The sequence below is a fragment of the Temnothorax curvispinosus genome, unplaced genomic scaffold (assembly GCF_003070985.1).
Source record: "Temnothorax curvispinosus isolate PA1 unplaced genomic scaffold, ASM307098v1 QBEX01005990.1, whole genome shotgun sequence".
Lineage (NCBI taxonomy): Eukaryota > Metazoa > Arthropoda > Insecta > Hymenoptera > Formicidae > Temnothorax > Temnothorax curvispinosus.
The window spans coordinates 1-23,106 of record NW_020215770.1 but is presented as its reverse complement, the minus strand read 5'-3'; the positions used below and the strand labels follow the sequence as shown (position 1 = coordinate 23,106).

General features: G+C 37.1%; 3 protein-coding genes across 5 annotated transcripts; 2 read left to right on the top strand and 1 right to left on the bottom strand.

Annotated features, from left to right (window-relative positions):
• Positions 1–9,021: 9,021 nt before the first annotated feature.
• On the top strand, positions 9,022–11,201 carry LOC112455296 (actin-related protein 2/3 complex subunit 1A). The gene is made up of 6 exons (XM_025017112.1): positions 9,022–9,515; positions 9,627–9,887; positions 9,969–10,259; positions 10,422–10,600; positions 10,694–10,963; positions 11,062–11,201. Exons 1-6 carry the CDS (start codon positions 9,449–9,451, stop codon positions 11,098–11,100), a joined length of 1,107 nt encoding a protein of 368 aa, XP_024872880.1. The 5' UTR covers positions 9,022–9,448; the 3' UTR covers positions 11,101–11,201.
• A 1,248-nt stretch (positions 11,202–12,449) lies between these two features.
• On the top strand, positions 12,450–21,530 carry LOC112455297 (F-box/LRR-repeat protein 16). Its single transcript, XM_025017113.1, has 7 exons — positions 12,450–13,020; positions 15,648–16,012; positions 16,279–16,572; positions 17,207–17,498; positions 18,506–18,701; positions 18,897–19,045; positions 19,430–21,530. The coding sequence occupies exons 1-7, from the start codon at positions 12,858–12,860 to the stop codon at positions 19,576–19,578; spliced, it is 1,608 nt and encodes a 535-aa protein (XP_024872881.1). The 5' UTR covers positions 12,450–12,857; the 3' UTR covers positions 19,579–21,530.
• LOC112455298 (DNA-directed RNA polymerase III subunit RPC8) lies at positions 21,504–22,998 on the bottom strand. Of its 3 annotated transcripts, none has more exons than XM_025017114.1 (6): positions 22,931–22,998; positions 22,613–22,736; positions 22,358–22,541; positions 21,944–22,081; positions 21,738–21,865; positions 21,504–21,657 (listed from the first exon to the last, which is right to left on the bottom strand). In XM_025017114.1, exons 2-6 carry the CDS (start codon positions 22,721–22,723, stop codon positions 21,604–21,606), a joined length of 615 nt encoding a protein of 204 aa, XP_024872882.1. In that variant the 5' UTR covers positions 22,724–22,736; positions 22,931–22,998; the 3' UTR covers positions 21,504–21,603. The 3 variants fall into 3 exon arrangements, with proteins under 3 accessions (XP_024872882.1, XP_024872883.1, XP_024872884.1); XM_025017115.1 differs by having other exon boundaries at positions 22,879–22,945; XM_025017116.1 differs by having other exon boundaries at positions 22,367–22,541; positions 22,613–22,971.
• Between the last annotated feature and the right edge of the window lie 108 nt (positions 22,999–23,106).

The following is a 23,106-nucleotide window of genomic DNA, read 5'->3' as shown; positions in this document are numbered from 1 at the left end:
GTTTTCACGGATTGTCTATTTTGGCATGCTGAGAAAAACGATCCTATTTTCTCATGCGACTTCGGCATATAAACTGAATATATGAGATGCACCTAATCGATTGCATTGCGTGGCGCGTCTAAATATCTTCAGAGAGAAATAGAGACGAATTAAAAGAAATCGAAAAACTCTCATTTTCACGAATCTAAAAACCTAATCTTCAAGACTGGTTTATAAATTTTGCAAATTCTTTTTACTCTTTTCTATATGTTTCCTTCTGTCCCGATATCACTTACAATTAGCTAAGTGTCGAGTGCGAAACGAAAGGGGAACTCAACGTTTGTAAAACCAAATCAGATTTTAAAGATTAAAAATGTAAAACGACACATAATGAAAATTTCTCTCAATTTTTTATAATTCATTGTAATTCCATTGTTTGCAAAAAAAACCCGCCAAGGTAATACATTAACAATAAATAATTCTAATTCTGCCTTACACACTCATTGTCAGTAAAAGACTATTTGTAAATATATAGTTAAAAATATTTTTCCACAAATAAAATATTTTGTTATATGAAAGTATTTTATTTGTGGAAAAATATTTTTCCACAGTTTTATGTGTGGTCAGTTTATTAGTTATATGTGATTACTGAAGATAGAAAATACTTTCCACTTTTAAATTATTTTATATTGAATTTAGATCAAATATTTCATTTTATTAATACTTAAAGTTAGCGTCTTTACCGTGGTCTTTACTTGCAATTTATTAATATAATTTTGACAAATGCTATCAAAAAGTTGGCGTACTGTTGGTACTGTTTCTAACTTGAACGCGATATATCGTTCAGTTAATAATACTCATCGCAACCGCCGCCGCCGCGTATTACGAAACTCTCGACGATCAGCAACACTTTTCGTTGCAGAAACAATCGCCGATTGAAAAGCGATAAGTAATCCTCGCGAGCGAAGAATCGCATTTCGCGAAAACGATTTCGCACCGGATATTTCGTCCGTGGGTACTGCGGATTACTGCAATGACGGCCACACCAATAGCTTTTTCCGGTTTGGTCGGGTTATATACTTACGTAATAAATTACAAACAGTTTCAGAAACTGCTGCGCGTAGATTTCGATACGAACCGGCAATATCCTTCGGTACCTATATGCGGGCTCTTTTCACCCTTTCGTATTCTTACCCCACATCCTTACACATTCGCAACCGTTACCCGCAAACCGTTACCCGTTCAGCAAATTCGATACGGGGCCGCGGGGGCGTGGAAATGAGAATGTTATCCTTGACTTTAAATCTTAATATAACATCGTATGCATGGTCTTTTCGAATAGAAACGTCAACAAATAAAGACGTTTATTGGTTGATATCATCAGTGCAATTGAGTTCTGACGTTAAGATTACGGTACTTTGTAATAACAAGATTCCTTACGAGATTACACAATGCACATGGAAGAACTAGGGTATTAAAATAGCATTTTGACTTTATCCATTTTTTTTTCTTGAAAGCACCAGAATGCAGATAACATCATTTCATTATAACCGAGCAGATTCGTTAGAATAATATCGTATTCTGAGAGAAAGGAGAGAGAGAGAGAGAGAGAGAAAGAGTGTGTGTGTGTGTGTGTGTGTGTATGAGAGAGAGTTTCATTATATTTGAAATACTCAGCTTATCGTAATTGCAAACATTACATATATTAGATAAAATTAACCCTCGAAAGCCACTGGGGTTTTAGAAACCCCAACGAAATTTTGGAAAACTACGTTTGAAACTATCATTTATATTTTTTAATGCGTATTTTTTGGTAATAATTTTTTTTATAAATTCAGAGATTACTATCATAATTCGCAGAAAATTTACGATCGATTAAAAAAAACACACATTACAATATGTTGATTTTTTCGAAATTAATGAGCGAAAAATGGCTGGGTCCTCCAGACCCTAATGTAGCTTACACGTACGCAAAAAATAAATTTGATCTGCAAGGGTTAATATTGTTATCGAACAAAAGAATTGTTCAGTTTCTATCTATTTAAAATATAACCCTCAGCCCCCCAGCAACGAGATGTTCGCGAAGCGTTACTTGGTCGCGCCTTCAGGAAATCAAAATCCTCTTAGATCTTAAATTCTAATTCTCAAGTAATAAAAGGGTAGGAAGAACATCGGGATGACAAAGTTGGGAAAGTTCCCTGCGCACTTAGCAATGGCGAGTCATTCGAAGAACATCGGCTAAATTACTACAGCAATTTTCGGAATTAATGTCTGCAAACGATAAAGATGGAGGCGTAGATGAGATAAATCCCCTTAATTTACCGCAGCTCCATTTCTGGCCGGAACTTTAGCAGATAGGTGATTAGGCGGTGCAGATGTTACTAACTTTTGGCATTTTACCGTCGATATAACAGCTCGATCCGTCCGTCATTGTTCGATTACAAAGATTTCAATGAGCATTATTGCTGTCATATTGATTTATTAGATTCATTATCGTTGTCATTGCATTAGTGATGATACGTGTCCGATTTAATGCATCGATCTCGTCAGATCATTCGATGCTATAATCAGACGCCGTGCGGGGCTGACGTGCGGACCAAGTGGATAGCTCTGATAAATTACAATTCGCAACGCGTTCTCTCCCGCGCGTTCAACCGTATATGCAAATTTTATCTTGTCATCTGACATATCGATATCAATACCGTAAAAAATTTCAATAAGTTTATTCTATTTTAAAAGCGCGAAAATGCACGCCAAATATGCAAATTCGAATTTTTCATTTGTCGAATTCCGAAAAACTAATATTAGTGGCGCACATGATGACGGTTTGCCCTAAAACTACAACGATCAACTCACTTACCTTAAAAATTTCAGCTTCCGGTTCTGAAACTACAGCGGCGCTGGCCGGGCGTAGAGAACAGGTATGTTTTGCCGTAAATGTTTTGCATTAACGCCGTGCTGCTATAACCTGTGGTAAAAAAAAAATTGCATAAGAGATTACTTTAGTCTTGAATCTGGATAAGGAAAATAATTTAAAGAGATAAAACTAAAACGCCGGGAAGATTTTGAAAATTATCTGAAGTCAGAGTTTCTTCGTGAATACTTTACCGTGTAGTTAATAATATGCTATACGTTTTTATTACTTTATTATATTGAACCGAGCTAACTATAATGAATCAGTAAACTTTTATGTATATTTTTATGTATTCGCAAGATTTTTTTATTGTAAAGTAAGATTTGCATTGCATTCGGAAAATTAATCGTTTCTTAAAGTGATTTAAATACCAATAAATTCTAAATCAAAGATAAGTCGCGTGTGAGATACAACCGTAATTGGAATGCAATAGCGGTATACCCATAAGAGCATATTAGTGCAATAAGACCCGTTCTTTGGCATGTTCATAACCAGTATCTACGTGCGGTCTAGCGTAAAATCCAAATCAGTGATTACATCAGTAAATGCATTAGAGCGATTCTAATATTAGATTCTATAACTCCCTGAGAGATGTGAAGACATCTCCTACAGCTATAGTGGACTAAACGTTGTTAAACGTATGCACAAGTTACGTATTGAGATATTAGCCAACTTTCAGTAGTAATTACGAAGTGTGCATAACAAGATAATGCACGTTTTAATGATGTCCGATTAAAAATTGTCAATCTTCCGGGATTTTTGTCCCGGATACATAGCATAATTGATAGCTATTTACCAAGTTTAAATCTAGACCACTTTTAAAATGCTCGATTTATATAAGTAAAACTCAAATATACGTCAGAAATAAAGTTTCATATAAAAAATTGTAACTTCTTTATAAGATTGTAGTATCTGTAATTTCAAACGTCTTCATCCCTCGATGGGCATTCCTTCTCCGATCATCACTCCCTTCGATACCCTCAACATGAACTCTATTACCCGATATCAGATAAAATTCCTTTCATGACACGCGTACATGGCCATATATGCAAGCCGAGGATGACATTTCATGCGCGCGCGCGTGTTCAATATCACCGACTAAAATATCCTTCCAATCCAACGATAGGGATCGACGGTGTAGGACGTCAATGTCAAAGTAACTCAATCGCGGATTTGCATGCCGAAAAGTTCACGTATCTAACACAAACAGTGTGATTAAACCGATACAAAAATATTACTCATAAACCTCAACAAAAACTGAGCGTCGAAGATCTTGCGTGTTTATGTGTAAAAAAATGATAATAATAAAATGTTCAAAATTCAAACTTAATATCAAATAATAAAACAAACAATCATATTATTGTTAATTTTGCAGAATGTAGATAGTTATTCGCATTAATGCAAGCATTAGACTGATACGTTATTTTATCTGCATAAATTTCATAATATATGTATCTCTTAACTTAAAAGTCGTACGTATTTATATATATTACGTAATAGTCCAAGCCACATAATATACAAACAATTAGAAGAAAAAAATAGTAACGCTCGTTAAAAAAAAAATACATGGTAATTATTTCCCATATACAATTTTGTCATTGCATCTAAATGTCTGCATGCTGGTCGAGAAAGATTGCATCGATAAGACCGTGGCAAACGCACACGGCAAGACTATAACGTGTCCGTTGGGTCTACCTTTTATCTAAATGTATCTTCTAGCGCTGAATTTGCAGTTTCACGCAAAAATACGAAAGCGACAACGCAATTTAACACGCCCAGACATCCATTATATCCGCGATGTAATAAATTTTTTATATATTTTTGTTGAAAAACTTGAGAAATATTTATTAATTATTACTAATTATTATTATAAAAAATTTATTGATTAAAAACTTGAAAAATATTTATTGACTTCATAAGTGATAACGGAAATTCTTGTCCATCTCTGATGCTTCATGTATCGAGAGCGATACGTTACGTAAAGGAATTTTCCGTTGTATCCCAAAACGAAAGCATCGCGAGCGAACAACTGGATCAAGATCGCATATTTTAGCGGAAATTTTATTAGATATATCGTCTGGAATCTTCGACATGTGGGAGAAGGGGAAATTGAAGTTCCATATTTTCCCGCTCATCGTTACCTTCGACGAGCGATATGCTGGCGCGGAGGATAATTTAAATAGGAAATCGGAATGTGCCGCCCGCGCCGTTCTCTCACATTTTATCGCGCGACTTTATTAGACCGAAAAAAAAAGAAGCCTACGACGCCGACGGAATCTGATAATTCGCAATTTGAGTAAAAACGATGCAAAGAAGTAGAACTGAGTTAATTTAACGAACGGAGGATAATGAAATTTAAATCTCTGCCCACGTTTCCATCTCGCTACTGTTACTGTCAAATTTCTTCTCGCCGAGCGAGATGAGATCCGCCCTCTCCGCCCTCGTCGCGTCGCGTCGCCAAAGACTCAAATAGCACCGAGACAAGAGAGAGCGCTTCGTCTCGAGATCTGAACATGACGGACGTGGCAATATAGCCCACCAAAATTAAAATAACTAAAAACGTGATCAGCGCACGCAATCTACGAATTATATTCTTGAAATATTTTTCGATAATGACGAACTCAGATATTTTTCAAAATGCGTCATGATTTCTACAATGTATGAATAACATTGTTTTTAGATTATACAAAGGTAAAAACAAGAAAACGTTATACCTAAATGAAAAAACAATAAATAAAAATTCCTTGCTATTTTCTATTATAATCTTATTTTAATTTTAGTTGAAAAATATATATTCTATACATTATATATATATAAAGATGGAATTTTTTTAAACCATGTAAACTATTTAAAAATAGTTGACGAATATCGCTAAAACACGAGAAAAACCTGCGCGCAGCTATCGATCCGAAAACACAAACCTCTATATAGAAATAGAGATAAAGAATTCAACTACAAATATTACACACACAATGTTATTTTTCTATTACGTTTCTTGTAGATAACCGAAGTTACAACTTATATATATTTTATTTCACGGAAATTGTAACGAGCAATTCTGTATCTCCAAAACAATTGGAATCAAAAAATGCAATCAAAAAATTCTCTTGGAATTTTGTTTCGTGCAAAATATATGTTTGTGTATAATTGTATATGTATATGCATACAATAATACATACAGTAAAAAAACCGATTAAGAAGACTTAGGGCCGGTTGTTCAAATTTATTAATAAACTAACTAATAGTTAAATCATATGTCTATCCTTGTTTTATTTAAAGAAAAAACAAAGACACATATATGATTTAACTATTAGTTTACCAATAGGTTGGAACAACCGGCCCTTATATGTGAAAAAATTGAATAGGAATCAAACTTTGATTATGCCACTCACAATTGCACAACTCTGACGGTCTGACCCTTTACAAAACAACAAATATTAGAATTTTTTAAAAATGTATATGGCCTAGACTAGATTACCAAGTCAAATGCATTTATGATCGGTACATACATGTAATATAAAAGAGACATTTATATTTTTGTTCGTTTAAATTCGAAAATATCACAATATTCGAGAATATGAAAATTTGTTTAAATTTCTGGCTGAAAATAATCTGATAGCTAAATTTATAACTTCTAAACGCTATATTATTCGTATACCAATTTTCTTTGGCACTACATTATGCATTAGTTGTTTGTCTTTCTATTTTTATTTTAATCGAACAGGTTGTTTGGGCTTAAATTTATACAGATTATCGTATATCAAGAGTAAGATCTCGCGAGCTCGACGAGTCGATTTCGAAAACGACTTGGCACTGTTGGAGAGCAGTTATTTAGTACGAAGTACAAGGTAGCAGTGTGTAGTCTATAAACCAGTTTGTTTGCCAGACTCAGACCCGGTCAATTCTCAAGGGACTGATTTCTCGGTGGCGAGGGTGGTTTTCCAGTTCTCTCACTATGACCACATCGAATATTGTATCCGTGTTACAACGTTCGTAAAGTCAATACTATATAGCCATTTGGATAATGGGAAAGATGGTATTGTGTCTTTAAAATAGGGATGAAGAAAGAGAGAGAGAGAGAGAGAGAGAGAGAGAGAGAGAGAGATTATTCTTTCTTAGAATAAGAATATCACACACACACACCCTCACTCACTCACTCACAAAACTAGAATAAGAATTATGTCTTGAAAATAAGGATGAAGTATATTCTTTATCAATAAGATCGCAATCGCGAAAGAAAAAAACTGTAATATTAATTTGGGTACAAAACTGCATTCTCTAGCCAAGATAATTAAATAAATGTTATTTGAATCAATAACTATCACTCTGAAAAATATTTGAGATTTTATGTAAAAAATTTTACTACTACTTTCGCGGGAATACATTAATACATTAATGCCATGTTTAGCTATCCGCTAAAACGAGACAATAACTCCATTACGTCGCATTGTACTAAATATTAAAAAGTCTTTTTTGATATGTACCGCGTGGTACAAGAGAGCTTTTATCTATGCGGTAATAGAATTTCGCTAATTCCATTAAAAGTTAATTTGAAAGAGCCAGCAGGGTAGAAAGCCGCTTTGCACAGTAAAGCAAAATATATGCTGCTGTATACATATCATTTTAATAACTAACAAATTCAAAAATTTAATAACTTGGAGTTGTAGAAAATGGTAAAAATGCACTTTATATTATCATTATTACGCGACAAATATCTAATATTTCATTTAGTGACTAAGAAATTATTATTATTATTATTATGCCTTAAACAAATTAATCTCTCTATCTCTATCTCTTTGTCAAAATTTGCATACCATATATGTAAATTTTACATATCTGTTTTACTTATACATATAAAAATATTTCAGCTCAAATATTGTATATCCATAATGTACAGTATTTAATATTACAATATAAAGATTAATACATGTCTCATTTAAAAAATATTAATTAAATTGTAAAGTGAATTGTTCTTTATATTTATAAAATTTACATAGAACGGAATAATAGATTTAAAAAAAAGTATGCATACAAATAAGAAAAGTTATCAATTAAATTATGCATTTTAATACTGCATGCAGTAATTGGGAATCGCATTTCAAAGCGCGGCGTTGGTTGTCATCGATATTTTACGACTTTATACGATCCACTGTGTAAAATATTTCATTACGCGACCTTATAGCTTATATGAAACGCAAGGCACGTCGATAGAATGGCTGAGACGGATTAAACGAGGGCGCATTTTGGCTTTGTGCTTTGCGACACAGCAATAGCGCGCGCGGTTTGCGCCACAAAAATAAATTTCTTGCAATCGCACGTCGCACACATGCATGCACGTAACTGCAGTTGGCTAGTTGTTTATATAATTACTGCTATTAGGATTTAGGAGAAATAGCCGCGCCCGCGCCGCGACAAGCTTCAACCGCCGAAATGGCAAATATAGGCTACGTAATCGAACGCAGATGATAAGGGCCTATAAGCCGGCTGGCTGGCTCTCTATTGATAACGACACTTAAATTTTCTTTGCGATTATATTTATATATAATATATTTTGTATATATTATACCTATTATACCTATATTTGTACAATATAGGTGTCTAATAAAAGCGCAAAAAGTAATTTAAAAAATGCGAAGTTATTATTTACATTTAATTAATGTAAAAATTGCTGTGATTGAAGTAGAGTGCTCCATGATTTGTTGAATTCTTAGACAGGTCAAAATGTTTATCTCTGTATCTTACCTTTTTGAATGAAATTGCTGAGAATTTCAGTAAGTATAACTCTTCATGATCTACCCGATCTATCGCAACGTACGTTCTTACAAAATTTGATTACAATTTCTTCTCTTTTTATAAATTTATTCGTTTCGCTCAAGGAACACACAGACACACAGACACACATACACGTCATACACAGTAGTAGGATTACCAACTGTGTAAAGGCTAAAGACAGATTGGTACGGTTACAAAGTTATCAATGCAAATATTTGCAAATTCTCTAGCTTTTTGTTTCGGGTGACGCTCGACAGAGATCGTTAGCAGCGCGAGAAATAAAAAGCCGGATACCGAATTATACCGAACGCCCGCGAACGGTGCGGCGCACCGCGCACGGCGCACGGCGCGTCTGTAGGACATACGTATATCCGGGAGGACATAACCTCAAAAAGGAGATAGATAACCCGCTATCTACGGATGAACTGTCAATTTCGGTGTGCAGAGGGGCGTGTTTTGCGACCGTCAGGAGAGGCCGGGGAAATTCGTGTAGACTGACCAGAGTCCGCGAATTTCCGTGTGCGTTGCCGGTACACATCACCGATCGCTTGAACGGAACGCCTCGTTCCGTAAAGTTTAATCGGCGACCGCGCCCGTCGAGCCCGCCGAGCCCGCGCTCGCCTCGAGTGTCCGCTGATTCATCGCCACTGCCCTGTCGACAGCCGACGTCCCATTTGGCTCGGCCTCGCCGTTGTCGAGCTTCTCGGTCTCGAGCGCGCATCCACGCGATCGTCCTGAGACCTGAGACCTGAAACGTCTTCTTTCACAAGTAGCAAGCGCGAAATGACGGAGGTTTACAACTTGGGGGTCGATGCCATCAGCTGTCACGCATGGAACAGAGATAAAACTGGTACGGAAGACCACCTTTTCCCCTCTAACGCTATACGCTGTATCGCTAGACTTTCATGTTGGATTTAATTAGAAAAAGCATAAGATAATCGAGCCGTTTTTCGCAATGCAGAGGTTGCCATATGCCCCAACAACAATGAGATCCAAGTGCACAAACGTACTTCGTCTGGATGGAAGTTGCTGGAGACTTTGGAGGAACATCATATGGCTGTCATGGGAATCGACTGGGCGCCAAAGACTAATCGCATAGTCACCTGTTCCGCCGACAAGAATGCCTATGTATGGACTCAGAAAGAGGACGGCAAGTGGGATCCCGCTTGGGTTCTCTTGCGAATAAATCGAGCCGCTACTTGTGTAAAATGGTCTCCTCTAGGTACGTTGTATGTACGTTGAAAAAAAAAATTTACTCCAAACTTGCTACCGCTCTATACAAAGCTCTGTACTACCATTGCAGAAAATAAATTTGCCGTGGGCTCTGGAGGACGAGTTATAGCTGTTTGTTACTTTGTATCAGAGAATAATTGGTGGTTATGTAAACATATTAAGCGTCCGTTGAGATCTACGGTAACCACCGTCGACTGGCACCCAGACAACAAGGTTCTGGTCGCTGGGTCGACGGACTACAAGGTCCGGGTCTTCAGCGCATTTATCAGTGATATGGAGGATGCTCCTGGTACTAGTCCTTGGGGACAGAGTAATACCTTAGGAACGTTGTTGGCGGAGTTTCCTAATACGCCCAATGGAGGTAAAACTGTACTGTACAACTTGATCAGCTTTTATTCCATTATATATGTATATTGATTATTATTTATATCGTTTGAAATGTGTCTAATGTACAAATATAAAATTATTCATCGCAGAGACGTGAATTTTATATCGTTACTTTTACGTCATTGCTGCTGTTTAGGTGGCTGGATACATTTGGTAGCGTTCAGCCCATGTGGCAATAAAATCTGTTGGGTGGCGCACAACTCGTCTATATGTGTCGCTGATGCTACTAAAGGAAACGCAGTTATGAGACTGTATACAGAGCATTTACCGTTTTTAAGTTGCATTTGGATAGGTTCTAATAACATTGTTGCCGCTGTAAGAGAGCGATACGACCCTTGAGATCATATTTAACCCGAGATATATTGATCGTTGAAAATATTTATCGGTGACTCTTTCTCTATCTCGTAGGGGCATAGCTGTATGCCAATGTTGTACTCCATAGATGACAATGGACAAATATATTTCGTTTCAAAGTTGGACAACACGCAAAAAAAGGAGATTGCCGGATTATCCGCTATGCGAAAGTTCCAGTCGCTGGATCGACAAGCGAGGAACGAGACGAACGATAATGCTCTGGATAGCGTGCATCAAAACACGATCAACTGCATTCGTCGGGTATCCGATCGTGAATTTAGCACGAGCAGTTTAGACGGACAACTCGTAGTTTGGGACTTGAAGGTAATTTTAAGGTGTCAATATTGATGCGCGTGTTTCAATATTATAATGTTAACGCGATACGTTCTAATCGATCTTTTTGTCTTTATCTTCTATTCAAGCTTCTAGAGAATTCCATTGCTGGTCTCAAGATAGCGTAAGCATGAAACTTTTTTTATATTGCGAAGATCAGAGATATTACATTACATCCAATACAACGATGTATAAATGTTAAAATGAATACTATACAATTTCTCATTAATCAATCGCCTCGTTAAATTTCCCACGTCATATCGCGACTGCGATTCCTATATATATCCCCTTGAGAAGAAAATTTACTCTTTGCGCGGGGGCCGCGGGGCGTGGGTGAAACATCCAATAACGCAATTCTGCAAGAAGATAACATTTACGTCGTTTGAACGTCATCGACGTCGTCGGATATAAAGTGCCTCGGAAATTTGAATCGGTGGCTGGATCTCGCGTTTTACACGTAGTATCTTTATTATCTATTTTACCGATATCTTACTTTGGCGACATGACTAAAATGACATTAAATAAAATCAAATCTTAAATGGAAAGACGGTGAAACATTTCGAATCGTTGAAAGTATACATTCTATACAAAATTTAAACTAAACTAAAGTATCTCGGAGATGTTATAAGTAAAATATTTAAAGTTTAGAAAAATAGAAAATCGATCAATTAAAGCTGTTCTATTTTTACCTAGAGAGAAATTATCGCGTAAAATTAAAAAATCTTTAACCATACGGAGAATAAAGTTTCAACTCATAATATGTACATCCGTAATCTTTATTTTCATATAAAAATATATGTTGAAAATGTGATACTCGATTCACAAGATTCCGATCAATCCTGATTAGCAAGACACGTAAATCGAAAGATTTCGAAGGGGAAGCGTAATGTTGCACGTTACATCTCGCCATTCGAGTGATCGACACTCGGCAGGCGTAAATAGCGGTAAGTAGCTGCCTCGGCCTCAGCCCTCAGCTGCCTAGCAGTTGGCAGTTGGCACACGCGCCGCCAGGAAGGCAACCGCGAAGTGGGGGTGAGGACGGTGAGGAAGAGGCAGCCGGACAAGTTGAGCTTCAGCAACGCGAATATCGATTCAGTCGTTTCAGTCTCGCGCAAACCACCCTTACGTGTGCCGCCGCTGCCGCCGTAATCGCTGCAACGCGCAACCCGCAACGGCAGCTCGGAGCAGTCGGAGCTCGGCAGCAGCGCGCTCGCGAGCTTCACTTTTGCCGTTTGCCATTTGCCATTTGCCATGCTCGCCACAGCTCGCCACTACTAGTCCGTAAACGACACGCACGACGACATTCGTGTCGTCGAATATCGATGATACGAAGTGACCCGGCATCGTCGGCATCGTCGATGTCAGCCGTGCGCCGGATGTCCCGCGAATTACGTGGCGGACGCGGAGCCCGGTTATCCCGTGGTGATCGCGATTATTGATTCTCGGGTGACTCAAGTGCTTCGTTTTTCTCTCTTCTTTCTCTGAGGGCGAATCGAGGTGAAATCGTAGCAGAAGACTCACCGCGACCATCGCTATGAGAAATCGTCGCGCATTGAGAGATAGAAGGAAGAGAGTAGCGTGAATTGCGGGGGCGGGCGCGCTCGCGCGCGCGCGCGCGCACGCTCGCTGCCATCATCCCTTCGTGTGCGCTATCATCCCCCGGGCCCCGAGCCCCCGAGAGCGCGTCGCGACCAGTCGCGATAGCGACAAGTGCCGCCGTCGCCGGCGTCCTCATTCGCGAATCGCGAGGGGGACTCGTTTCCTACCGTCCGGTCGTCGTCGTCGTCGTCGTCGGTCGTCGTCGAGTCGAATATGACGCGACTCCATCGCCCGCGGATCGTATCGTATTGCTCTTGACTACCAAGTCTGCGAAGCTCGACCACGGATGCCGAGAGACGTGACAGCAAGTGCGGAACGAGACGAGAGCCGTCGAGTGTCTCATCGGGATATCATGTCTTCGATATCGGCACAGGGCGTCGTCGAGCGTGCCAGCGCCGAACTGACCAAACGAATCAACGGCCTGGGATTACGGACGTCGAAGCATCATGGTCGGTGGTGAAACGTTTTCGTCCTCGTCACCTCGTCTTCGTCGTTGCACATCTCCATCTCCCTTGCCTCCTTATCTCCTTAATTATTAATAATTAATATTACTATCGCCGACGCCGACGCCACCTCCTCTCGCTTCCCGCCCCCCGCCCCCGCCTCCTGCTCGTAGTAACGCATTGTGCGCTCCGCGTTGACTTCGATTTTTTTCCTCGCGCGCGGGTAGGAAGGGAGTTCGCCCTCGCGGATCGGTGTCAAGTTTATTATCTTCCGCTTGAACGGCCGAACGGCGATAGAAAATAAAAAGCTAGAGGCGAAGGGTTGCCGACAAATGACAATGCCGCGGTGCCGATCAAGACGCCCGCCGTCCGCGGTCCGCCGCGATTTTTCTCGCTCGGCGTCTTGGGCACTCTCGGCTTGGCGATTGGCGTCCCGGACCGCTTCCGGTTCTGCTGTTACGTAATCGCGAGGATAGATATAGGATCTCGTTTCTCGCTCCTTTATTCCTCCCTCATTTCATCTATCGGTTCGTTACGAACGTTCGGCGCTCGCTAGTCGCTAAGTACGCGGCAACTCGCACTCTTGTGGTCTTGCTACACGGCCTACACGCGATATTTTTTTCATAATTTGTCAAACGGCACCGCTACGTGACTTTCGTCGTCGCGATCTTAACTGCAACGGAATCGATCAACGTACACGTCCTCGACGTCCTCGTGCACGCAAAAATATAGAGGCGATGCCGAGCGCGAACTCGAGTATGTAACGTAACGAAACGCTTTTGCAAGCCATTTTTTTATTTACTTACTTAGCATCGCGCTTTACCGTAATCGCGGCCGTCCGATGGTTCGATTTCCTCGATCGGTGAAAAAATCCTATCCACTGATCCACGTAGTCAGATTTGAGGATCGGATGAAAGCTCGGTTCAAAGAATTCAAAGCTAAACGCCCTGATCCGATTCACACGAATCACACTCGCACCATCACACGTCGGTTTTTCCCTTGGTAAAACGCGCGCCGCGGCCGCCGCGTTGCGCGTCGCGTCGATTGACCACGATCGAGACCACGATCGATTGATCGCCATTTTCGACGGCGTTCAAACTTGAAAAACGCGCCGTCTTTGCGCCAAGCGTGTTTACGTTTATGGATGCCTAAATAGGCAATATTAAATATCTATGACTAGACAGACACCAAGAATACCAAGACCTTGCCCAGAACGGCAAGATCGCAAAGATGCGCAATCAGCCTGACTAGAGGGTTTCGGTGTTTCGGAGCAGCGAAAAAGGAAAGGCGCAAGCTTCTCGCGCGAGAATCTCTGCATCTGCATGGCCATCGATGCGTATAACGACTAAAGTTGACGCTTATCATTAATTAAAGAGCCTTTTAAAAAACCAAATAATTATGGGCCACTTTAATTATCGATTCGAAAAGTAATTTTTAGTTAAATATCTGCTTCAAAATTGAATTTGCGTATTTATAAGTTCAGTTTTCCTTTCTACGTCATGTACTGAGCCTATTCGAGTAGTTTGCGCATTTAGAATAAATGGAAAACTTGTCCAATTTACGTTGTTACTCATTTAATGTTTATGCTATTAACACACACATTATAAGGGCGACGACGTTTTATATGTGTTCCTAAATAATTGATTCGATAATTACATACAGAATATAACTCGCACGAATGTGAATACAAACACGTTAAAGATGCTTAGGAAAATCTCATAAGTATAATTTCGCCATTACATATTGGCGTAATTATAATTGTATCATTATAATTCATCTTCGCGCTATTCGTACAAGATAAGCTTGTACATTGCAGTTGCTAAAAATAAAAATCATTTGCAAGATAAACGGCAACGGGAAGTAGCGGTGCACCACGAGCCAAATAGAACATACAACTTGGAAAGAAAACAAGAATACTTACAAGAATACGCCTTGAGTAATCTATCATGCCAGATTTCGCTAACGTAAAGAAAATTACGGTAGAATTATGCTAATAGTTATGCTAACAGTATCGATTCAGAAGTCGACGGAGAATTCTCTTCGACTGATGAATTTTTACATCACTGCAATGTATATTTCGCAGTAAAAGTATGCCAAGCAAAGTGCTTGAAAAAGAAGAAATTGGTTACTTAAATATTCTCGTGTTTTAACAGTTACTTAATGCGCTTTGCCATCTTACATAATATTCGAAATTCCATAGATTCTCCTTTTCACGATTCTAAATTTCATGAATTCTCACTATTCTCAGTTTCTTTCAATTCAACAAACTCCTAGGGTTTTACAAATATAAGTAATAAGATTTATAAAAAGAAAAGTACCAAGTCTATACATTTATTAAATATTTAATTTCTATATAAAATTCAACAATTGATTGATGTCCTTGCGCCCCTTTGATATTTCTGCTCTTTAATTTTATACATCTTTTCTCATAAATTCTTATAGCTTTGCATATTTTTCATCAGTCAAATCCATATACGGCTTTAAGATCTCCCGTTTCTTTAAACTTGAACCCTGAATTTTTCCAATCACCGTTCCGATTACTATATATTTTTATCTGACAAGCAAACTTGCGACATTTTTAACGCGCGAACGGACAATGTTGAAACTGACTAACTTGACCTAAAATTTTTCAGGGGGCGGCAAGACTAGCGTCATGGAGCGCGTGACGAACGTCTTCTGCGGAGGCAGTGGTAGCGTTGCTTATATGAATTTGCAAAGCGCGAATAATGTGAACGCGACACCCGAGAAGCCCAGCCGAAGTGCCACACAGACCATCAACAATGTGCCAGCGGGCAACAATAAGGAACGCTTGAATAACGTCACCCCGAGCAGAACTAGGATACCCAGAAACAGGATGAAGATAGCCGTTCCTTTGGCCAGTGGAGGAACCGGTGGCTACGCGCCACCGACTACGTGGGAACAGTTGATGCAGGACGATAATTTCCTGGGGCGATTTTTTCTCTACTTTAACGCTACGGAAAGAAGAATCTTGGCTCAGGTGCGTGACGGATAAAACAAAATTTTCTGTTTCAATATACGATTGAAATACATATTAAAAAATCTATGGCTTTTTTTATTATTATTATTTTTATAGTTTCACTCTTATATGTAGTTATAGCAACGCTTTACTTTCATATTCTCTCGCAGAATACCAGATATAGTGCGAGATATCTACCATTGTTTTTGTCACATCAGCTTTTTCATCATTCAATCAAATGCATAACTATATCCAACTTAATTACATCGCGTTATCGTTGCACACAGGTTTGCACGAGATGGAGAGATATTCTCTATGCGAGACCGCGTCTTTGGACGGGACTAGTGCCGGTGGTGCGATGCCGTGAGGCTCGCGCTATGCAACCGAACGCGCGTACCCGACTTTACGCTTCTTTAGTGAGAAGAGGTTTCGATTCGTTAGTTCTCCTAAGCGCGACTGACGAAGATATTCCGGAATTAACCCGCGGTTTCCCGTTGGCACAACGATACGTGCACTCTCTATCATTGCGATGCTGCGCGGTAACGGACAGAGGTCTCGAAGCGCTCTTGGATCATTTGCAGGTAAATTCCACACGCTTATCTTTCCCTATCTACTGTACCGCTATAACGCTACTATACTCTAAATACGAATTTGCATATAATGAACGCCGATAAATGAAATTAGACAATTAGAGAGACAAAGATTGTAAGCAAAGGAAAATATTTTCATTCTCATTTGGAGTAAATTAACATGAGAAAAGAAATGTGTTTGAGAAAATCCTTTTTTCTTTTAAGTTTTTAACTGTTTTTAACAAATCTGATATTTTTCTATTGCTATAAATATTTAAATAACTTGTCGTATTTAGTATAAAAATTATAATCGATTCAAGAAAGACTAATTATATATATATATATATATATAAATTTTTATGTAATATAAATTATTATATTATATCCACAATTTTACTTATTCGATATGTCCCACGATGGATCCCACGAATCCTCACGAATAACGCTCCGAAAATAGTTGAATCAGATTTATTTCGAAGTAAAAAACGCTACTTTACTCGGGCGAAAGATGCTGTGTCAGCCAAGACTTAATTTGCGACTCGAGGCTCGATAACTAGAACGTAAAGTTCGTTAAGGAGATTTCGAGTTGCATGACTGCACAATGCAACTCGTGTCGAATTGATTTACGATTTGCCATTATTTTTAGGCTTTGTACGAGCTTGAATTAGCCGGCTGCAATGAGATAACAGAGGCCGGCCTGTGGGCATGCCTTACCCCGAGAATAGTGTCGTTGTCTTTATCGGATTGCATCAATGTCGCCGATGAGGCCGTCGGCGCCGTGGCTCAACTGTTGCCGAGTCTCTATGAGTTCTCTTTGCAAGCTTATCACGTTACTGACGCTGCGCTCGGTTACTTCAGTGCAAAACAAAGCAGCGCACTCAGTATCTTGAAGCTGCAATCCTGCTGGGAGCTCACAAATCACGGCGTAGTAAATATTGGTAAGAGTCATTATCATATTTTTGTCATTTTGGATATGATTCGCTTACAATTAGACTTATTTCTTTTCATCTCAAGTTCTCTCTTACATTCAATATAACGATCCTATGTATTAATGTGAATTTAGGAAATTTAATATAAAAATACACAAAAGTACATATATTCTTTGAAAAATATTGTTTTATATTTAAAATTCAAAATAAAATTAACGTCTATTGAAATAGACGGTAAAACTTTATTCTTAAAGTTGAAATGTTTTATTTTTCGGTTAAAAGCAAGCGATAATGATTACACAGTAAATCATGAAATTATTCTCGAAAAAACATGGCCAACACCTTTTGCTAATTTTAAATTTTAATTGTGACTTTTATTAATGACAAAGTTAATTAGATGTATAATAATATAGTGATAGTCCAAAATTATAAGGCAGGTGCATACGTGCTTGAGATTAAATTTAGAATTACGGAACATAGCTTTATTTAGCTTTCAAGCTGTCACCGATAGCTCAGACTCAAGTTATAGCGAGCGTGCTAGAAAATAAGCGTGTATATACTTCACAAATGACAAATTTATCCCTTATTTAAAAGAAAACATTGCAAAAGAGGATTATGTTAATAATCAAATTTTATACTTCAAGTATTTATATGTGTTTTTGATACATGACATTAATGTACATTAATTAAATTTATAAAATAATTAAAATTAAAAATGTGGTAAGGAGTAAATACAAAAATGTCTAATTAAATTTTTGCTTCAAGAAATCAACTTTAAATTTTACCTTAAATCTATTAATCAAATTTATGCTTTCTTAAGTATAACTAATTCCAAAAAGCAAATAATATAATAATAATGTATTATGATGTAATAAATATTGTATATCAAAATTTGTATTCGAAAGATCTTTTTTGTGTTCTTTTATGGTTTTTTTTTTTTTAAATAATGCTATACATTTTTCCCGTATGTAATTTTGAGATATTCGAAAATTAATACATCTGTCTCTTTGTTTCAGTACATTCCTTGCCCAATTTGACTGTACTGTCACTTTCCGGATGCAGTAAAGTCACAGATGACGGCGTTGAATTAATTGCGGAAAACTTGCCAAGACTTCGTTCCTTAGATCTCAGTTGGTGCTCAAGGATTACTGATGCAGCGTTGGAATATATCGCCTGTGATTTGAATAATTTAGAAGAACTCACTTTAGATAGGTAAGAAGAAATTTGAATTATAAGTAGATTTGCGTGCGCAATTACTTTTAAGCAAGAGACTATTTGTCATGACATCATGATAAATCTGTACGCATTTTATCTGTTATTTCGTGTTTTTAACATACTCGTGTAATTTATAATAATGCATTTCCCTGTCCATCTTTTGCATTGTATATTTTTCATATTACTGTACAGGTGTGTACACATTACTGATATCGGGGTCGGTTACATCTCCACGATGGTTTCGTTGAATGCTTTGTTTTTGAGATGGTGTTCACAACTTAGAGATTTCGGACTTCAACATTTATGCGTCATGAGATCTCTACAGGTGTTGTCCGTGGCAGGTAAGATCACATATTAACTTACAAATCATAACTTTGCGCAATCTTTCTTACGTGATGAAATATTGTAAACTTTGTGTAACAAACAGTATAAAGTTTATTATTTAATTACATCCTCATCAGAGAAACTCTACAGAATCTCTATAGATTAGCTCTACAGATAGAAGTTTAAAGAATTTCTACATAGAAATATAAAGTCAAATTATTTCAAATAACCAACAAGAAAAGTGTGTCATTTTAACAAATAATACAATATATTATTTTTTATATTAATTAATTATACAATCTTGCTACATTTAACTTGCGCAAGAGAAGTTGAGAGAGTTATGTAAATTTAATTACATATATTAATAGGATGTCTATTAAATAAGATTTATTTTGATATAGGTTGTCCATTGCTCACAAGTAGTGGTTTATCTAGTCTGATACAGCTTCGACACTTACACGAGTTAGAACTAACTAATTGTCCAGGAACGTCACGAGAACTGTTTGACTATTTACGTGAACATCTACCACGTTGCCTAATCATCGAATAAACAATAAATAAGAATATCTGCGGACAAAACTCCTTTATATGCAAATATATGTGTCAAACAAAAAGAGTTAAACTACGAGAAACACAGATTTTAATTGAGAAAGTTCGCAGAAAGCAATATTTTGAACGAAAGATGGAAGCAGTACAATTGATAGGAGCACAGCATAAAAAGCAACTGACGTCCAGATAATGAAGAAACACTACATTTTCCTCTAATGTAATGGTCTAAGAGGACACTAGCCCTAAATATAATGCATAGACATTTTTAATACATTAACGTCCCATGCACTTCCGTTCGTATTTTTTCATTCTATCATTCTACATGTAATCATGTTACTAGCATATACGATCGCGATTGTATCTATATCGATTAGACAAAACAGAAAGAAGACTCTTGCATGTAATGATTATGTACAGAAGTGAATTCAGTATATTGTAAATTAGAAAAGATTGATAATGCATCAGAAAAGAGAGATCGGTGAGTCTTTCTTTTTGCCTCCTAATAATGTAGAAAGTCCGACTAAACATATGGCAAGAGACTCAACAGTTAGAACTGTGATAAATTTTAAATTTATATTGTATATAATTCTAATTAATTCGCATACATTTGAACGATTACATCATCAAACGCATTTGACGGACGTAACAGCCGAGAAATATTTGGATAGTGAATTTAGGAATGACGTTTACATCTTGTTGTTACTCAATTATCGTCTCCGCCAAATGCGTCTATCAAATGTGCATTGTTCCATTCTTTGCGATTGTAGTTGCTGCAACACACTTCACACGTTGCTTGAAAGAAAGTATTTAGCAGATATCAATTACACAGAAAGAAGGTAACATTCCAAGTCATATTATACCTAGCAACCTATTCATGAATACATGATTCGTATTATTTGTTTGATACGTGTGTCAATAGACAGAAAATCATGGCCCACAACTGTAGCAGATAACGATAACGCGGTAACATCGTCATCCATATATTATCTTCATGTACCCCTGTGCAATCAGTGTTTTCTAAATTTAAGACTTTTTACTAGCTGTATTCTTTGTGGTTTCCAACTAAGTATGTATTAATGTAACACATAATTAGATATATTTCGCGGATTTCAAGTGGATAATAATTTTAATAATTTATTACGTCGATATGTATGTGTCGTATTACATCTTTCATTGGTATATATATAGATATATATGTTTTGTGTGTGTGTGGGTGTGTGTGTGGGTGTGGGTGTGTGTACACATACACACACATCGAAAAAAAAAAAGCTATTAATGATTAAATAAGTGCATCATATTAATCAATTTAAACGAGCGCTACGTCTGAGTTGCGCATTAAGACAACAGCAATAGAATGCCAAAGAAACTTTTTCTTAATTTACAATTGCACTATTCATTTAAGACGCAAAAAATTTTAAAAACGCTATGCAGCATACATATATCATGCAATCAGTATTTTTTAAATTTAAGACTTTTCACCAACATTCGTTGTGGCTAATGCTATATAATGAAGTCAGATTTGCTATTAAAAAGTCTGAAATTTAAGAAACATCAATTGCACAATATATTATTGCATTATGCGTCTTTCGTTTTAATACAAAAGATTTATATAATAAATTGTCAAAACGTTGTATCTTCTGGATTATAGCAATAGCTTTGGAATATATGTTCTGTTAAATTAAGTTATAGATAATCTCTCAAAGTAATCTAATAATCGTATGCAAATATCATTTTTATGCATTGTCACATGTTTGGCATATAATAACTTTGTATATATTGTACAAACTACACCTATATAATTCTGTTATCAATCAAAACTGAACGTAAATATATCTATACAGGCAAAGCTATATTGAAAAACCGAGTCACACTGTGAGATATTGCTCACGGATTGAACGTTCAATGATGACACAATACAATGGAATGTGCTGTGAAATAAAAAATAAAAATTTATTGACCAGTTTTTTTTTGTATTTTAATCACACAATCTAGTTTGCTTAAAATGAATTGTAATATATGTGATAAATTATTCTTTTAGCCACCAGGTAACTAAACCCAAACCAGGTTCGTCAATTGATCCCTATAAAGTGATTGTCCCATTAGTTGTTGAAATTAAAACTAACATATTAATAATATAACATTAAAAACTTGTAAACATACGTGTAAGGTATATGGCGCAACGTTATTGGCTTCTGGCTTCTCACTTATGTCGCGAGGTGCATTAGGTGCCGATGATAAAGGTGCTTCCGTAAAGATTTCCTTCACTACCCTGAATCGGATAACTTCTCCTAAAATTTAGTATTTTAATTTCATGATTTACGTTTTTAAATTAATACATGATTCTTGCATGCATGTAAAACATGTACCAGCATCCATAAACAGATTATGCGTTTCTCCCTTTTCCTTGTATATCCAAACCCATGCTTGTTCCATTTGGTCAAAATGTGACGGGTGTTGTAACTTGTGAGGTGGTATGACTATATCTTCAAAAAATCCTAATGTAACTGCACAAAACAAAACATAACATAAATATTAATAACATGTGCGACGAAATAACACTTGGTTCCATATGAGAATGGTCGACTTATAGTGGACAGACCCCAGATTCGATCCCAAACCTCATATGTCTATATATGCTTAGAGGTTTTATATAAGATGATTAAAGAATTAAGATATTGCATAAAGAAAGAATGAGACGAAGCCGTTTATATTGGATATAAAAAGTAAATATTAATAACATGTGTGATGAAAAATTAAATTATATAACTAGAATGTCATACCATGTATACCTTCAGGACTGCAGCTACGAATCTTTCCTACTAATATTTCTTCTATCCACGGGCGAAACACAATAAATCTAAATGTCACTTTTGTGTGAGAAGCTCCGTCTCCTGGAAAAATGTATGACTCTTCGATTTTGGTAATATCGTGCAACGTGATGCACAGACCTACATCCTTGTACACCTATAATAACAGTATATAAAATAGTTTCTTGATGGGACCGAGTTTATTTTAATTAATAAAAAATAACTTACTTTATTAGCGAGTTTCCTATTTAACTCGTCAGTAACGACGTCATTCAATTTGTATTGAAATCTACTTGGTGGTATCCTAACAGTATCTTTCAACTCCGCCAGCACAAACATTTTTGTTTTATCACTATCAAAGATATATATATAATCAAAATTTGATATATACTTCTATTCTACTAATACGCAAGGTATTGTCAAGAAAATATTATCAGAGAAATGCTTTTGTCTTAAACATTCCGTATTTCTTCTATTTTTATTAATATACATATATAAAATGTACAAATGCGCAAAGATGCACGCGATAAAATGTTCTGCTCCAACCTCCAATCAACGCTAATTGCTATGCGCCATGCGGCAATATGCGGTGAGACGTGAGCATTCAAGCCCCAACCTATAAGGTCTGTTCGTTTTCGCTGCACTTCTGAACTAGTGCAACATACCTATACTATACCATGGTAGAAATACAAGGGTATGCTCATACCGTGTCAGACCACTGC

What these genes read in the sequence shown, in the direction of transcription:
- LOC112455297 (XM_025017113.1), top strand. Translation starts at nt 12,858, where the DNA reads ATGCCGAGAGACGTGACAGCAAGTGCGGAACGAGACGAGAGCCGTCGA. An exon ending in AAAGAAGAATCTTGGCTCAG is followed by an intron (nt 16,013 to 16,278) that starts GTGCGTGACGGA and finishes CGTTGCACACAG; the next exon opens with GTTTGCACGAGATGGAGAGA. An exon ending in CGCTCTTGGATCATTTGCAG is followed by an intron (nt 16,573 to 17,206) that starts GTAAATTCCACA and finishes CATTATTTTTAG; the next exon opens with GCTTTGTACGAGCTTGAATT.
- LOC112455296 (XM_025017112.1), top strand. Translation starts at nt 9,449, where the DNA reads ATGACGGAGGTTTACAACTTGGGGGTCGATGCCATCAGCTGTCACGCA. An exon ending in ATGGAACAGAGATAAAACTG is followed by an intron (nt 9,516 to 9,626) that starts GTACGGAAGACC and finishes TTCGCAATGCAG; the next exon opens with AGGTTGCCATATGCCCCAAC. An exon ending in TCGTAGTTTGGGACTTGAAG is followed by an intron (nt 10,964 to 11,061) that starts GTAATTTTAAGG and finishes CTTCTATTCAAG; the next exon opens with CTTCTAGAGAATTCCATTGC.
- LOC112455298 (XM_025017114.1), bottom strand. Translation starts at nt 22,723, where the DNA reads ATGTTTGTGCTGGCGGAGTTGAAAGATACTGTTAGGATACCACCAAGT. An exon ending in CAGTCCTGAAGGTATACATG is followed by an intron (nt 22,082 to 22,357) that starts GTATGACATTCT and finishes TGTTTTGTGCAG; the next exon opens with TTACATTAGGATTTTTTGAA. An exon ending in TTGCGCCATATACCTTACAC is followed by an intron (nt 21,658 to 21,737) that starts GTATGTTTACAA and finishes ATCACTTTATAG; the next exon opens with GGATCAATTGACGAACCTGG.